The sequence below is a fragment of the Momordica charantia genome, assembly GCF_013281855.1.
Source record: "Momordica charantia cultivar OHB3-1 chromosome 9 unlocalized genomic scaffold, Mcharantia_2.0 BLBB01000009.1, whole genome shotgun sequence".
Lineage (NCBI taxonomy): Eukaryota > Viridiplantae > Streptophyta > Magnoliopsida > Cucurbitales > Cucurbitaceae > Momordica > Momordica charantia.
In genome coordinates this window covers 30,631,745-30,647,395 of record NW_028275167.1, presented here as the reverse complement: position 1 = coordinate 30,647,395, position 15,651 = coordinate 30,631,745, and the positions used below count along the sequence as shown (strand labels likewise).

Genomic DNA, 15,651 nt, shown 5'->3' with positions numbered 1-15,651 from the left:
ATCTTTTTTCTCTCTTTCTGAGTTGCTTTTGCTTTTGTTTCATTCTTCTTTTGCACAGGAGATTGATGTTAATAGTGGGAGTGACAAAGGGCTAAAGGGGTACCCCATGGCATTGATAGTAGTGCTGTCTTGCATTCAGCACAAATATATATATATATATATATATATATATATATATATAAATTTAGAAAAATCTCAAGGCATATCTCAGGAAATTTCAGAATCATTTTAGCTTTTCAACCATTCACTTCGAAAAGGGGCCTATGAGCTTTTTTGCTGCAAAACCCACATTCCTTGTTTTGTTTAAACTTTAAAGCCAACTATTCAAAAATCCCCCTTCAGAAAAAAGAAAAAGCAAAGCTATTTTGCTGCAAGGACCAAACATTTGTCATCCCCACCACTCAAAGCTGGAAAAATTTTAAAACCCACACTAAAAGGAGAATATACACACACATATATATAACAAAACAATACCTTTCAATTGGATCAGAGTGCAAAAGAGAATTTGGCCTTTTTTATTTGAATTTTCTTAACAACTTAGGATTCCTCGCTTTAAAGTCCATTTTGAATTGAGAGAAAACACACAATATGCTACTGGCCTGCCTAAAGCTACTGTTGCATGCCATTTAACAAAAAGGAGCTAAGATGCCAAAATAAAAAAGGGGATTTTTTTGGGACCCTTCATTCATTTTCCTTCCTAATTCCCTCTATCATATCTAAACATTACGTCAACTAGTCCATGGCATTTAGCAATCTCCACTTTTTTTCTTCCTATTTATACTCCTCACTGTTACTTCTACCACTTAACTCTATCTATTACTCATAAACATCCTCTAAACCACACCAAGCTAACACTCAAATTCTACACTAATTTTTCTGATAAAGAATTTCACTACTTTAATTACCATTATTGGGAGTTGTACTCGTTCTATTTATAATACAAATCTCATCTTTATATCAACGAGAAAGCGTTAATAACATATCATGGGAACATAAGAAAACTTTTTGGGTAAAGCTGGATACAAGTGGGATGATTTGATTGGTTGTGTTCTTCAAGAACATTACCATTGGGTTTTTAGCCTAGATGCATATAAATATATAATGGGTCAATCATAGCTCCAGCTGCCACTAGATGATCACATAGATTGATTTACCAAACTTTGAGATACTACATTACTACTTGGGATTAATGATGAGGGATGATGGTGGGAACCAATTGGGCAGATAAAATCCAAAACTCATATATGTAGGTTTCACTTTTCTTTACCCATCAAGTCACCATCAATCTCCCACGATTGGCGGTTTCAAATAGCTTCGAAGGGCCTCGATTTGGCCTTCCCTTCTCAGTTCTCCCTCCTATTTCTCATGTGACTCATTCAAGCATTTTATCAAACATGTTGTGACCGACCATCTCTATTTATGCAGCAGCCTTGCCTTATTGGAAATATTCGCTGGATTCTGCCCACTTGGACCAATCAAAAGCACACGAAAACCCATATATATAAATATCTCAAATGGGATTTCATTCCAATTTCCTTTTTCCCCAATTGAAATTAAACCCCAATTAGATTTTGGTTAGTGTAGAGGAGATTATTGTGCGTACCTTTACGAAGATTTTGGGGTTGGCCTCGGCTGGATAATATTAATTTATGATCATTAGGCTCTGATCCTGGCCCATGTATAATTTAATGGCTGCCTTTTTGGTGGAGAAGATGGTGGCGTGGCTCTCATGGGTGTTGGGGATAGTCCAAATTCTAGTGGAACCCATCTCCTAAACATTTCATTTAATTGATTTGTGGAGTCCTTTTCAAATGGTAATTCAATAGCAACCATCGGATGATATAAAAGATTTTGGAAGTGGTTTTCTTTTCTGGCGGTTCGATTGTATATTTTGTTTATGGGGATCCACAATATTTAGTAAATGTATGCAAAATTTTCAACTAATAAATGTGCATTAGATAGTGACATGATCTAAAGTTTGGATATTTATTAAGATAATCTAGAATTATATAAAGAAAAAAACAAAATTTTAAAAGTGTTCCATGTTATTTTCTTCCCGTCTTTTAACTGTGTTTTCTCCTAAGATGTCATCTATATTTGGTAGAGAGAGGATTAACTCAATAAATCAATAGCTAGTGTGGTTGGAAGTATTCTGTACATATGTACTATATTATATTTTAAACAAAAGCACAAAATATAAAGTTTTTAAAATATAGCAAGAGACAAAATATTAATTATTCAACAGCCAGGTAATAAATACTTTTCGAGAACGTACATAGGAAGCATGGTGTTTCACCCTTTTTTTTTTTTTTTCCTTCTGGAAATAATAAAAAACATTATTTAATATGAAATGATAAGACAAAAGTCTTGGTGAAGCAATTAAAATGTCAACAAACTTGCAAGACACCGAACTAATGAATATAATTTTGACAAAATTGGCAAAATATAGTTGTAGAAGTGGCCAAGTTTGTCAAATAATCAAACCCCATCATAGCAAAGAAAAGGTACTCCTCAAGAGGCCAATTCCTTTTTGTATAAAAGTAGAAAAAAATGAATTAAAAGATTTCTCCTCTTTTCTTTTGTAGTACAATTTTCTAATGGTTGGTCTTTCTCAATTACTGTCAAGTTAGACTCGTAAGGTAAGATTCCTACCTTTATTTGAGCAAGGAGCAAGGAAATTAGGAATAATTAAAAAATTTCGTAGACGCAACATGATGGTCCTAGAAGATGACTAATCAATGGAATATGTTGCAATCTAAAAGTACCCATCCAACAGAAAATTGTCCCGTAATAATTGTCACTATGTCTTTTCAAAAATACAATAAAAAGAAAAGTGGTCCAAGAAGGGTAGAGAGTAGAGAGTGGCCTAATGGTTGGTTTGGTGGTGGTGGTGGGAGTCTATAAGAAGCTGTAGCAGATGCCTTAAACGCATGGGCTGCCTTTACCCCAATGGATATATAAAAAGGGCCATGGTTTTACAAAATAATACGTCATATATGTCGGGTATCTAGGGCTAAATGACAATTTCCCCCACTCTGTTTTTTGTACTACTTACACCCACACAACTTACCAATATTAAATAACTCCCCCACTCCCCCCATTGATTTGAATTCAAAATAGCCATGGTGGTTGAGTTGAGGGAGAGCCCGCTCTCAAGCTGTGATATACTCGGGGCTAAATCCAATTCACAAAGCTACAAACTATTGATTGTCAATCACATGTCATGGGCAGAGTCACATAGAGACAGAGAAATGAGTGAAAATTAATCACATTGATTGAAACCAATACAACAAGCATTCAAAGGCCCCAAAGACCTTTCGTATACATGGGATTTTTTGGATCCGTGAAAAATAAATAAATTAAAAGTGAGGAAAAAAAGAAAAAAGAGAGAATAAAAATTGTCACACATGTATGACCAACATATACGTGTGAGAAGAGAACAACTCAGAACTCAGAAGGGCCGGGCCGAATTGGCTCTAAAGGCCGTACCAAAAAAAAAGATGCACTTCCAGTTCAGTACACACACATGACACAAGAGAAGAGCATGCCACGCACCAAAAAGCGTGTGCATAACCACACCACTCAAAGTCGTAAATTGGAGCCACCTGTCAATTTATTTACTGCCCATACCTTGGGGAGCAAAATATAGTTGTTGGAGATGGGAAAACTTTGATGCAAATGCCGAATGCTACCACCTCTGACTTCAAACTTCAAACTTCAATCCATATGCCACCGCCCACTTGATGATTTCTCTTCTCTAGGCAAGAGTAGGTCCCACTCACTGCCCAGTTGCAGAATTTGAAATCCTCAATTTCCCCCCAACTCTTTTCTTTCACACTACACGACTCCACTTATTCAACGCTCTCTCGCCATTTCCCTAAAAATCAAACAAACCCCTTCCCTTCCATTCCCCCTTGGGAATCTGCAAAGCCATTAATGAATGGCAATTGCCCACCAACAAAAAAAGTAAATAAAATAAATAAATTATTGAGATCTCCCAGCTCACCGAACTCTGAGATTCCATACAACTATATACTATAATTAACACTCACCATTCTAGTTATGTTAATTAACCTCTAAACCCTCCCAAAAAATATCGAGGATTCTACCCTTTTTTTTTCTTTTCTAGACAAAGTTGTGGGCCAATTTTTTTTTGTTTGACTCCTCATTCTTCGGTGTTACCTTTGTCATCATCTACCCAGTGGTTGTGGTTTAATTTTCTCCTTTTGTTTGGTGATGACGAAGATGATGAAGAGGAGGAGTAGGAGGGTGAGTCCCTTGATCTCATTCTAGTGCGGACTGTCACTCTAAACTGAGGTAAGATTTTGGGGCACTTGCTCCGGCTACTATCAACCACAATCTCTTGCATTAACCGGTAGCAACCGGTGATATTTTCCTGCAAATATAAACATTCTTTCCAAATTGGCATCCTGTGAACATTTCTTTTTTTTTTTTTTTTTTTTTATAATTATAAAACACACATGCCCGACGTAATCACAATCCGGTTGCTTACTTTCCTTAGACCACTGCACCACGATTCGGCTTGTTCTGGATTGACAACAGACAAATTCGGGACTTCATTTGCTGCACAAAGCAACGCGGCCGCCGCTATACACGATGGCCAGTACTCCACAAACATAGCCTCTGTGGACCACATATAAATCACTTCCAGTCCGTAAAAAGAGCCACAGTTTTTGCTTCAATAATCTTTATTTATAATTACCTCGGATATTCGATAGTATAATTTCTGTAGCTCGCGAAATAAGAAAGCCGATGAAATCCCCGGAGGGATCGAGCTTGCAAGCAAAGAACGCAATGAAATTGAACGGCGTTATAGAACGCAGCCGCCAATCCAATACCCTCAGCACCAGCAATTCCATCCTGCATATTGTTCTTGGTTCAAATATATATTTAACCCCCTCAACCTGAAAAAAAAAATCCATTAAAAATCCCACCAATTTCCACCAAGATAATGAAGAATTAATTAATTTCCAATCAAATAAACCTGAAGATCCAGTAAAGCAGGAACCAGAGGTTCCTCCATTTTAGCAGCCAGTGAGAGGCAAGCAACCGAGAGGAGTTGCAGAGGCCACCCATTTGTTTGCTGAAAAGATAATTAACAATCAACATCATCGTCATTAAGAAGAGATAAGCAAATAATAAATGCCAGCGCCATTTTCGGTTGGTAGTTCATGTGTGGTTCGTCATATCAAATTACTATCCGTTCCTTTGCCGGTACTGTGCACGCACATTGCATGTGCCGCGGCAGGAGAAACAAAAGTTTGTAAAAGCCATCATGAATATAAAATCGTACTTTCACGACTTTAGCACCATATAACAAAGTGAAACTTCACAATAATACTCACTCATAATTCACTTATTATTATTTGATTAAATATTTCCCCAATTCCCAAAAAAGTCTAAAAGTACGTCTTCCTAAAGCGTACAAACTACAGCTACCATCTGTAAAGTTAATTGGTGAGTCAAAAGAAAATATCTCGAATTTCGAGAACTTGTATTTTTGTCACGTGATTACTTATTTTTAAAATAAATATCGCTGTCTTAATCTGAATACCAAGAAAATACATAGAGTTTAGTAATATGTTGTAGCTCAGTATCGCCATAGTCTAGTCATTTTCATGGTTGAAAAAGTAAAATATAATTACTGCCATTGAAACGAAAAAACAAAAAAAGCAATGATCGCAAGAATATCGTGGTGATCATATTGAATCTTCAATAATCCAAGGCCTAATGATTTTCCTTTTCTTTTTTTTCTCTCTCTAAAGAATCTCACCGGCAAACGGCGAGAACAAAGGAAGCGATCCAAATAGTTGACGGAGAGATACGCCGTCAACGGCTGAAAACCGTAGTAGGATTGAACCTGCAAGAGATAATCGGATATATAACCACCGTGCGACGGAGACGGAGATAAATTAAAAGTTTACTGTTCTACTAATAATAATATATTAAACAGATTCGCCGACGGCCACCGGCACGGACGCCGAGTCGATCGATTCGGATCTACGCCGGGGACTGAGTAGCAGTTATCGTCGACGAATTCTGGTAATATCGATGCAATATCCGTCACGTGAGGACTGAGGAGTGACATTTTGGTAATAAATGGAAAAGTTCTGACCGATTGTGAAACGTAACGGAAAATCACAGAAGAAAACCGCACCTTAAGAATCCATGCAACAGAGTCTAATCTAGCGGCGGCGTCCAGCGACGGAGACTGGAAGCGGGACAAGTAGTCGTAACCGGGGACGAAGTGCCGCTCGTCCTCTATTAAAGCGGCAATAGATTCCTCGACGCAGGCTGTACAATCGAGGTCGGAAGAACATCCCGGCGACTCGCCGGACAAGACGCCGGAGGAATCCTCCTGGCAGAGTAAATCGGAGAAGCACTTGGAAATCGACACGGACATGATCGCCGCTTCTAGCTCCTCATTCTCTTCCCATCGTCCCGATGAGGGAGATTGAAAAGTCGCCGGAGAAGAGATCGGAGAAGTGGACGGAATCTTTAACGCCGGTGTGATGTGAAGAAAAAGGGGTTTGGTTGAAGTTGGGGCTTGGAGGGTTGCATCGTTTGTCTGCATATATATGATGTAAATATAATCGCGTTGCTATTTTATTTTCTTAATTTAAATATAATATTTGATATTTAAGAAAACTATAAAGAAAAAAAAAAGTGCGGGAAACATTTTACCCCGGAAAAACGGGTTCCCGTTTATTGACAAGAATGTTTGTGCAATGGAGGACAGTTCCAATCCAGCCCCGAATAATAACACATGTCAGTTATTTAATTTATTTTTATTTTGTTCTTAGGATCGAGCGACTGCAGCGAAATTAACCTCTTACAAAATATGAGCTTAATTGTTTTTCTAATTCGAATTAAATACGTAAATTCATTTTTTTTAATATGAATTCATTCAATTTATTTATTATTCAATAGTTTGTCTTTCTCTCTCCCTCTTGTTATATATTTATTTTAGGCTTCTTGTTGATTATTTTTTTCAAATTGAGAAGTTGGTATAGTGACATGTTCCATGTTTTGTTGGTGTAATCCAATCTCCACAAACGGGAAAATGAAAGGGAGAAGGACAAAAAAAAACTTGGAAAGGAAGAAATGAGTTAAAGTTATCTACTTCTAAGTCGAATTATTATAGGGTGATAGTGTCAAATTGAATTAGATTTTCATGTGGATCAGGTTTTATTTAATGATATTTGTGGTTACAACATTTCGTTGATTAGTCTAGTAGTCATTCAAGATAAGCAAAAAAAAAAAAAAAAGGAAAAAAAAAAGTCTTCAGTGGTATGATCGGTTCAAAACTTCATGGTAACTATCTACCTACGTTATTAAAACTCTACAAATTTTTTGATGTCTAATATTACTAGGCAAATTGTCCAAATGTAGACCTAATCTAGCTCGAAGATTTACATACATAAAGATACTATTGTTATCAATGCTTTGTTGGGAAAAAAAAATATACACATATTAATCCCTCCGGTAAGTTAGGCAAATATGACCTATTTAATTTTCCTCTTCGATAGATTAAAAGCAGATAAATACATAATGATAATAAACGTAATAAGAGAGGGATATAACAACTTAACATCATAGAGTTTATATTGGTTCGCCACAAAATCTTGGTACTAAGTCACTGCAAAGATATAATCTACCATGACTATTTTGCTTCTAAATACCTAATAATGACTATCTAAGATTACACAATTGAAAACACCTCCATTATAAAACTACAAGATATAATACGTACCCACAACTACTCAAGTCTCTTTTGTTTGAATTTTATACAAATAAAATTTTAGTAAAAGAGCTATCATTAGAAGAAACAATTATATACTTAATTCTTTTTTCCGTAGAACACAGGTCTCCTGTTTTAGTTTCATTAGATCAACATGTCTTATTCATAATTAAGAACAATACTACGAGGTTTAAAGAAGCATTGACTTCTAAAGGAGGGTATTCTACAACAAAATTTATGATGATGAATCTACCTGAGACACTATTTGGAGCTCAACATGGGCACGTAGGATGAAGCTCCCTTTGGCATGTGGCCGTTGGCAAATTTGACTACCCTCAACAAGGGCATTTTGAGCGTTGGAAAAATTTGAAAAACGTTAGAACCTATGAATAAAAGTTGATAGAGAAATGAGTAGTAGAGACTGTAGAGTAGATGAGTATGTTTGGTAATGGACAATGTGGAAGAAAATAAAGTGGAAATAATAGAGAAGGGAAATGGAGGGTGGAGACAAGGGGAAAATACAGGGCAAAGTTGATGGGTGATGAGTGGCCTGAGGTGCTGTATTTCGTCCTTTCATCTTAAGGACACTTGCTTATTAGCTGAATCAATGGCCAACCAATTGTGTATCCCAAATTTAAATCACATTAATGACCGTACACTTGTCTGGATCTGAGTCCTTGATGACATCTTACCCCGAAATGGCTCTAACCCAACATCCTCTCAGAAACTGTCTCCAATAATAATATAATCCAACTCCAACCCATGCCAATTCCATCTCGTGACCCTCTCTCTCTCATTAACTTTTTGTTTAGCCAAGGACCATTTTTTGACCCAAAAAAAAAAGTACTTTCTTATTAATACAATTTGACACTTCAAAGCGGTGCGTTTACCTTCGCTATTTGAATTTGTATAGATATTACAAGTCGAGTCATCAATATTTTTGTTAAGTCTCTTATCTTTTCAACGTGGGATAACATGTCCTTCGAGATTGTTCCTCTTTTGGATTCATCAATCTTGGGTCGTCGGATCCCATTTTTTGACCAGGTGCTCGTTTGAGTTTTTGGACTCTGATATCATATCAATATTCATGAGAAATAGTCCAGTTACTTATAAATCATTTGTTAGGTCCCTTACCTTTTCAAGATGGGACCCTTAACACGACTCTACCCTTAATAGGTAGATTTATTTTTCTCCCAACTCCTAAAACTATATTTTTACTATTTACAAATAACAAATTTACAAACACATAACATGAGCTGTTTTTTTTTTTTTTTTTTTTTTTTTTGCATCAATGATAGCAGGAGGAGAACGTGAGATTCTACAATATTGGTAAGGACAATACTTTTATTGGTATAAAGCATTTTGGATGACATCAAAAGTAACAAGTAAGGAGAGTCTATATTAATTCAAAGTGAACAATATTATATTACTGTAGAAATTATGGAGAGGTTCGTTGTCCCGAATAACTACATTTAATTTAAGATCTAAATAATCCAACATTTTAGAAAGTTTGCTATTTTTATATGTATTTGTATTGGGTGATTGATGAAAAATATCCCCCAAACCATAGGATATATGAGAGGCAGATGGTGCCACCATGGCCATGACAACTTAGATATATATATATAATATGTCAAAGGACTACTCAAAATTAAAATTCCCAAAGTGGGAACATCACTTTCATTCTCACTGTTTTCTTCTTTTTATACACTTCAAAACTTGTATTATTTGCCACCCACAAACCCCCTCTTCAAGATAAGATTGCTCGTTTTAGGTGGGCCTTTTTCAATTCCTTTCCCCTTTTTTTTCCTTCCCTTTCATCCTCTTGTTTGATCCTTCTCGCCTTCTTTTGATGCAAGGCGAAATTTGAATCCATCTCCTTGATGTTGAAATTATAAGATTTTTGACACTTATTGTTAAAAACATCCCATTTATATGCATCTTTTAAGAAAATAAAAATGTTAATTAATTTCCATCTCATAGGTATAATTAACACGAGTAACGTTAACGAAAATGAGTATACTAATGAGAATGATTTTTGCAACTTGTAAGTACATTTCAAATCGGAAATAGAAAAGAGATTCCTAATTTTGAGAGCTTAAGATTCATTGATGAGATCCTATGTCCCTTCCAAAATTTATAGGCCCCACAATTTTATTTCATTCTCATCAAAATTGTTCATATCACAACGTCAATCAATAGTATTATTTTTATATATATAATTTTGATTTAAAAATAATTTTAGTAACCACAATATTTGAAATTGATTCCAATTCCATAGGACTTAAATGTACTAACAAAATGTTAATGTAAAATCGATAAAGCTTTGACAAGACAATCATGGGTACTAAAAAATGTTGTAGTACATCAACAAAATTTACTCTCATTTAAGAATAGAACGGACATTTACATAAATAACATAAAAGTAAATATTTATTTTTTAACAAAGTTTAACATTTTACAAAAATAGTATAATTTGAATCAAAGTCAGATATAAAACACATATATTAAAAAAGTCAATATTATACCCTACATAAAAAATAAAAATTTTGATATTTCAAAAAATACGTGAAATTTTCTCTAAATTGAAAATTTGTAGCTTCAAAAATGTTCTTTTTTAAGGTAGCTGAAAAAAAAAAATCCAGCGAGGTGTGACAAAAATATATTATTTAACTCAACTTTGATCAAAAGATGTATTAGTTGGTCCCGTTTTATCTCTTTGTAGGAATGGTCGGTGAGATGTTGATATTCTAAATATTAAAAAAATACAACGTGTTGAAACTTAGGATAAGTGTTCATTAATGTAAAATTTTTTAAGGTGCAAAATGATGATGATGGCTCTATAAAGTTAGGTAGAAGCGAGTGTGTATTGGTATAATAAGGTTCTATATAATAGAGCTATAGCCATAGGAATTAGGGTAGGATATATGATACGTGTTAAAATAATGTCAATTCCATAAATTTATTATGATTAAGGCATTGAAATTTAGAGCTTGTTTAATAATTATTATCACTCCTGTTTGTTGCTTTTATCAAGAGAGAAAATGTATGAATTACATAGGAGACGGATAAAAATGGGATCTTTTTAAATATATTGTAAATGTTATGATGAATGAGACTTCTATGCAAAATTAGAAAATAAAATAAGCATAATTGTGTGTTTTGAATATCAAAATATGATTTAAGAGTAAGATTAATGGTCCTATCCTACCCCTCGGCTTCTATCATTCATGCTCCCTTTTGTATGGTTAAGTTTAGTGTCGGTCTATACTAAACTGAACATATTTTTAATTGGTTAGCATACTTATTTTCTATTAAAAAAAAGTTACTATCCCTATGTTCTTACTTATTTATCATCATTTCATACAATATTTTAACAAAAATAAGAAACATAAATATTATCGAGTTCTGAAACGAAATAATCCAACTGAAATATAATCCTAAAAGGGATGGATTAATCAAATAAAAGAATAGAATTGTTGAATAAATGAGATAAAGACAGAAAACGAGTTGATGGAGATGGTAATTAGTTGAAGGGACGTATGATTTGGGAAGGCGAAGGGAGGCCTTTGGCATAGTCAACAAACTCAACAAATTATTGAGTTCTCACATCAATATTCTGCCTCTGCTATTTATTCTTAAATTTTCTGATTTAATCTTGAACGTTAATTAACAATCAAATGGTAATCAAAATTATTTTGATTTAATTATTTTATTTGGCTTTAAATATTAATTAAAGCCTTTTTTTTTTTTTGCCTTTTAAGAATGCAATTATTTAAATTGATAAGTTTCTTTGAAAGTAAACTGAAATAAAATAAATAAAAATATATTGCTCAAAACGTTAAAACTGATAATTTTTTTTAGTACACGTTAAAACTGATAATATACTTTTATATATAAAAAAAACTGATAATTAATATACATTAATTACAAAGCACTTTTTTTCATCTTATTATTATTATTTTTTATTATTTTTTCTGAGTACACATCTTACTATTTTTAGAATATGAATTATTATTTTATAAATTCAAACGTAGCAAAATCTTGTCTTTCAAGAAACGGGTTTTAATTTTAACAATAAGAATTGAAGCATTAGAAAAAGACAATTATACTAAATAACATCAAATAAATATATAATTTTGATTGGTCCCATGAATAAGTTTGTAATTTAAGTCATTTTTGTAAAAATTTAAACCTAATGTTATATATATCAAACATATTTCTTTTAGTTCTTCTTCATTTTTTTTTGTAATTCCCTCTTAAAAATAAGTTTCAAAATAAATATATATTTTTTAAGAATCACTAATTACACGTCTGCCATTATTTTTAAAAAATATTTCGGGTATTTAAAATTTTAAATCAAAATTATTTTATTCATTATTATTAATTGTTTTATAGTTTACCATTTATATGATATTTATAAAAGATCTACTCATAAAGTGTAATCCGGAGCATAACTCAACCGATTAAAACATGTATCTCTGATTTAAGTAACTCCCACGTATTGTACTAAAAGAAAAACTAATTTATAATAGTTGGGAAGGCTTATCAAATATATGATTATTTATCATTAAAAATAATGAAAGGAAAAAACAAAAGACAGGGAATGAACACAAAATCCACGAAAGTCTTCCCTAAATTTTTAACAATACATAAAAGCAAAATATTGTAATATTACGAAATTAGGGGGAAAAAAAGCCAAGGCGGCTTTTGTCCATACTTTGGAGCTCTTCCTCCACTATAACAAAATGCACTTTAACTAAAATATATTTGATTTAAGTGGCGATGGCGATCCCATTTTGTTGCTGATGAAATTATTTATTTCATCCGCAGACGAAACCTCAAAAAGTTTTGGGGGATAAAGAAATGTACCAAAGCCAAGCTGCCAAAACTGACCAACAAATAAAACCCAATGAAAGAGGAAAAGAATAAATATTTTTTTTTCTCTTTGTGGGTTGTATATTGCAAATTTGCATAGTTCATTCTTCTCATTAAAACAATGTCCCAACTACTATTAGAAATACAAGTCAAGGAGGAGGAGTAATTTGTGGGATTTCTTTCAATCATTCAATTTGACAAAATGGGGTGTCAATTCTGCTACATTTCATCACTACTAGTTTTTAAAAAGAAAAAAAATGAAAATCTTTTTAGTTGAATGTCATTCAAGTGAAAACGAAATAAAGATTATGGCTTTTGTAATATATATATATATATTTTATGGGACGCTCTCCGAAAAGCTACTCTTACCTAATAAAAGACTGATTTTTGGTCTTTATTGCGTGTGGGATGCTCTTATTTTTTGAATCAAATCAATTGTACGGTGTAACCGAGTTTTAGACGTCGATGTTTTTGGGCTTAATATTTCGGCCCAGATTAAGTCTTTGCTTTTTCGGCCCAATTTTAAAGAGACCGCCCCACTGGAGGAAAAAATATTTAAAAATTAAAAGGATTAAAATGGCGTCGCCCGGACTTGAACCGGAGACCTTCAGTGTGTTAGACTGACGTGATAACCAACTACACCACGACACCATTTGACATCATCATACAGTTTGTAATATTATTTATATTATAAATAATTTCAAAGAACAAAAAGGAACAAAAAGTAAAATTGGCGTCGCCCGGACTTGAACCGGAGACCTTCAGTGTGTTAGACTGATTTTATAACCAACCACACCACGACACCATTTGATGGCATAAGCCGATGTTTTAGTAATTTCTTTGACTAAGTTCAAAGATGAAATACTAATTGAAAAAAAAAAGAACAAAAAGTGAAAATTGGCGTCTCCTGGGATATGTGACGTGGATATTAAAAAAAATATCATAACAAAGAAGGTTTCTATTTTATTTATTAAGAAAAGAAAATAGGATAGAAGTTTATTAAATGTGGCTTTGCTGTACAAGAAGCTGGGGTAGCTCAGTTGGTTAGAGCGTGTGGCTGTTAACCACAAGGTCGAAGGTTCAAGTCCTTCTTCTAGCGTTTTACGATTTTTTCTTTTTTTATCAATTTCACCGTCTAGGCGTCTACCTCTTCCAGGCCCATTAACGCTACAAATTGGCCCAGACCCCTTTTCCTCCCATTTTCGTAATGTTTAGAAACAGAGAAAACCGCCGGTGACTCGACGATCCAAAATGGCGAGCAAACTTCTGACGAATCGGTTTCGGCACCTTTTGTTCTCATCAACAGCGAAGATCAGAGCATCCTCCTTTACTACTGCATCTTCTTCTCCCCCATTCCGGTGCAAATCTTCTTCTAAATCTTCACCGGCATCACCTTCTTCCGCCGGCATCGATTGCGCTACCGCTGCGGATATCGCCGATGTTCCTGAAGAAGGTTTTGAGGACCTGGTCGACGCCGTCTCTCCTGCTTCCACTGCTTCAGTTGCCAACACTATGATTCCTACTCTCCTCCAGCCTCGTGTCGTTGTCTATGACGGTGTCTGCCATCTCTGCCATCGCGGTACAATCTTTTTTCCTTTCTCTCTAATTCGCTCTGTTGTTTGATGTGAATGTATCATTGCCATACAGATTGTCATTTTCTTGAACATTTTGTCATTTTTTTGTATATCTTATATTTGAAACCACTCCGTCTTTTAGGTTTATGCCTTAACCCTCTTGACATCTTTACTTTCTTTGCTTCAATTACTTCATCCGTCTTTGTCTATACACTCTACGAACTGTTCGATGTATTGTGAATGCGTGAGTTAAACCCCGTCTTTAACACCTTGATCGAAGCCGCACTCCTCCATTTTGGTGTGTTATATGTAGTAATTTGTTTGAGAACGAAGCAAAGAAGTTTTATCCCACGTAATTAAATAAAATCCTCCCGTTCCTGCATTCTGTTCGTCAGGGTTCACTATCAATCTATTTGTGAAGTAATGATCGGAAGTTTTGTCCGTGTTGAATTACAGGTTACATAACTTTTAGTTTTCCACCTTGTTTTTATGCCATTTCACTTCCAGACTTTCAGCATGCAAAATTGTAGAGGCAGAATTACGGCATTCTGTTTTTATCCTCACTTAGTTGTGTTTTTATTTCTTGCAGGTGTGAAGTGGGTGATAAAAGCAGACAAATATAAGAAGATCAAATTTTGCTGCCTTCAGTCCAGAGCTGCTGAACCATATTTGAGACTAAGTGGTCTAGACAGAGAGGATATTAGCCGTCGCTTTTTGTTCGTCGAGGGCTACGGTTCATACTACCAAGCTTCTGCCGGTACTTAAAACCTCATTGATAGATAACCGTTATAAACTTCCATTGATGTCTTTGATCCTTCACCTGATGAGTTTCCTACTAAATGAAATGCCTTTCTTCTCAGAACTTTAAGAAATGAGATTGCGTTTTTCTATTTTCTGTAGATTGGCTTACTACTAATATAAGAAAACTTCAGTCAAACATATATTGTTAACATTTGAGCAAATTTTGGTTTTCAGCTGCTCTGAAGGTATTGTCGTATTTGCCTCTCCCGTATTCAGCTTTGAGCGCATTCTTGATAATTCCAACTCCTCTTAGAGACGCTGTGTATGACCATGTTGCTAGACATCGTTATGATTGGTTTGGAAAGGCTGAAGATTGCTTGGTTTTGCAGGAGGAAGATCTGCTTGAGCGTTTTATTGATAGGGAGGAACTGCTTGATCGACATCATCGGTATTGAATCTTGTCCATTACATTCTCTCTTATGGACATAGAAATTTGTAAATTTTAGATGTTACTGGATGAAGATGTTCCTGACCCCCACCTAAAGAAGTTAGTCCCTCCATTTTGTACTAAAGAACTTGATACGAATGAATGCGAACTTGATACGAATGAATGCATTTTAGAACTAACAGTTTGATAGAAAACTTCACTTGGATGGAAGCACTGGTTCCATGGTGAGTACTGTAATGACCAGCTCC

General features: G+C 34.5%; 2 protein-coding genes and 2 non-coding genes across 5 annotated transcripts; 2 read left to right on the top strand and 2 right to left on the bottom strand.

Annotated features, from left to right (window-relative positions):
- Positions 1-3,252: 3,252 nt before the first annotated feature.
- On the bottom strand, positions 3,253-6,587 carry LOC111019208 (cyclin-D1-1). Its single transcript, XM_022295541.2, has 6 exons — positions 6,179-6,587; positions 5,795-5,881; positions 5,006-5,104; positions 4,724-4,925; positions 4,514-4,644; positions 3,253-4,396 (listed from the first exon to the last, which is right to left on the bottom strand). Exons 1-6 carry the CDS (start codon positions 6,422-6,424, stop codon positions 4,166-4,168), a joined length of 996 nt encoding a protein of 331 aa, XP_022151233.2. The 5' UTR covers positions 6,425-6,587; the 3' UTR covers positions 3,253-4,165.
- Positions 6,588-13,217: 6,630 nt separating this feature from the next.
- On the bottom strand, positions 13,218-13,291 carry TRNAV-AAC (transfer RNA valine (anticodon AAC)). The gene has a single exon. It is a non-coding gene; the product is annotated as a tRNA-Val (tRNA).
- Positions 13,292-13,665: 374 nt separating this feature from the next.
- Positions 13,666-13,739, top strand: TRNAN-GUU (transfer RNA asparagine (anticodon GUU)). The gene has a single exon. It is a non-coding gene; the product is annotated as a tRNA-Asn (tRNA).
- Positions 13,740-13,809: 70 nt separating this feature from the next.
- On the top strand, positions 13,810-15,558 carry LOC111019215 (Putative thiol-disulfide oxidoreductase DCC). 2 transcript variants are annotated; one of them, XM_088118124.1, is made up of 3 exons: positions 13,810-14,219; positions 14,804-14,971; positions 15,345-15,558. In XM_088118124.1, exons 1-3 carry the CDS (start codon positions 13,892-13,894, stop codon positions 15,359-15,361), a joined length of 513 nt encoding a protein of 170 aa, XP_087974250.1. In that variant the 5' UTR covers positions 13,810-13,891; the 3' UTR covers positions 15,362-15,558. The 2 variants fall into 2 exon arrangements, with proteins under 2 accessions (XP_087974250.1, XP_022151245.1); XM_022295553.2 differs by having other exon boundaries at positions 13,815-14,219; positions 15,190-15,558.
- Positions 15,559-15,651: the final 93 nt, after the last annotated feature.

Excerpts from the sequence above, each read along its gene's own strand:
- LOC111019215 (XM_022295553.2), top strand. The coding sequence starts at position 13,892 with ATGGCGAGCAAACTTCTGACGAATCGGTTTCGGCACCTTTTGTTCTCA. Across the intron at positions 14,220-14,803 it reads CTGCCATCTCTGCCATCGCG|GTGTGAAGTGGGTGATAAAA; the intron begins GTACAATCTTTT and ends TATTTCTTGCAG. Across the intron at positions 14,972-15,189 it reads ATACTACCAAGCTTCTGCCG|CTGCTCTGAAGGTATTGTCG; the intron begins GTACTTAAAACC and ends TTTGGTTTTCAG.
- LOC111019208 (XM_022295541.2), bottom strand. The coding sequence starts at position 6,424 with ATGTCCGTGTCGATTTCCAAGTGCTTCTCCGATTTACTCTGCCAGGAG. Across the intron at positions 5,882-6,178 it reads CTGTTGCATGGATTCTTAAG|GTTCAATCCTACTACGGTTT; the intron begins GTGCGGTTTTCT and ends TATCTCTTGCAG. Across the intron at positions 4,397-4,513 it reads GGTGCAGTGGTCTAAGGAAA|GAAAATATCACCGGTTGCTA; the intron begins GTAAGCAACCGG and ends TTATATTTGCAG.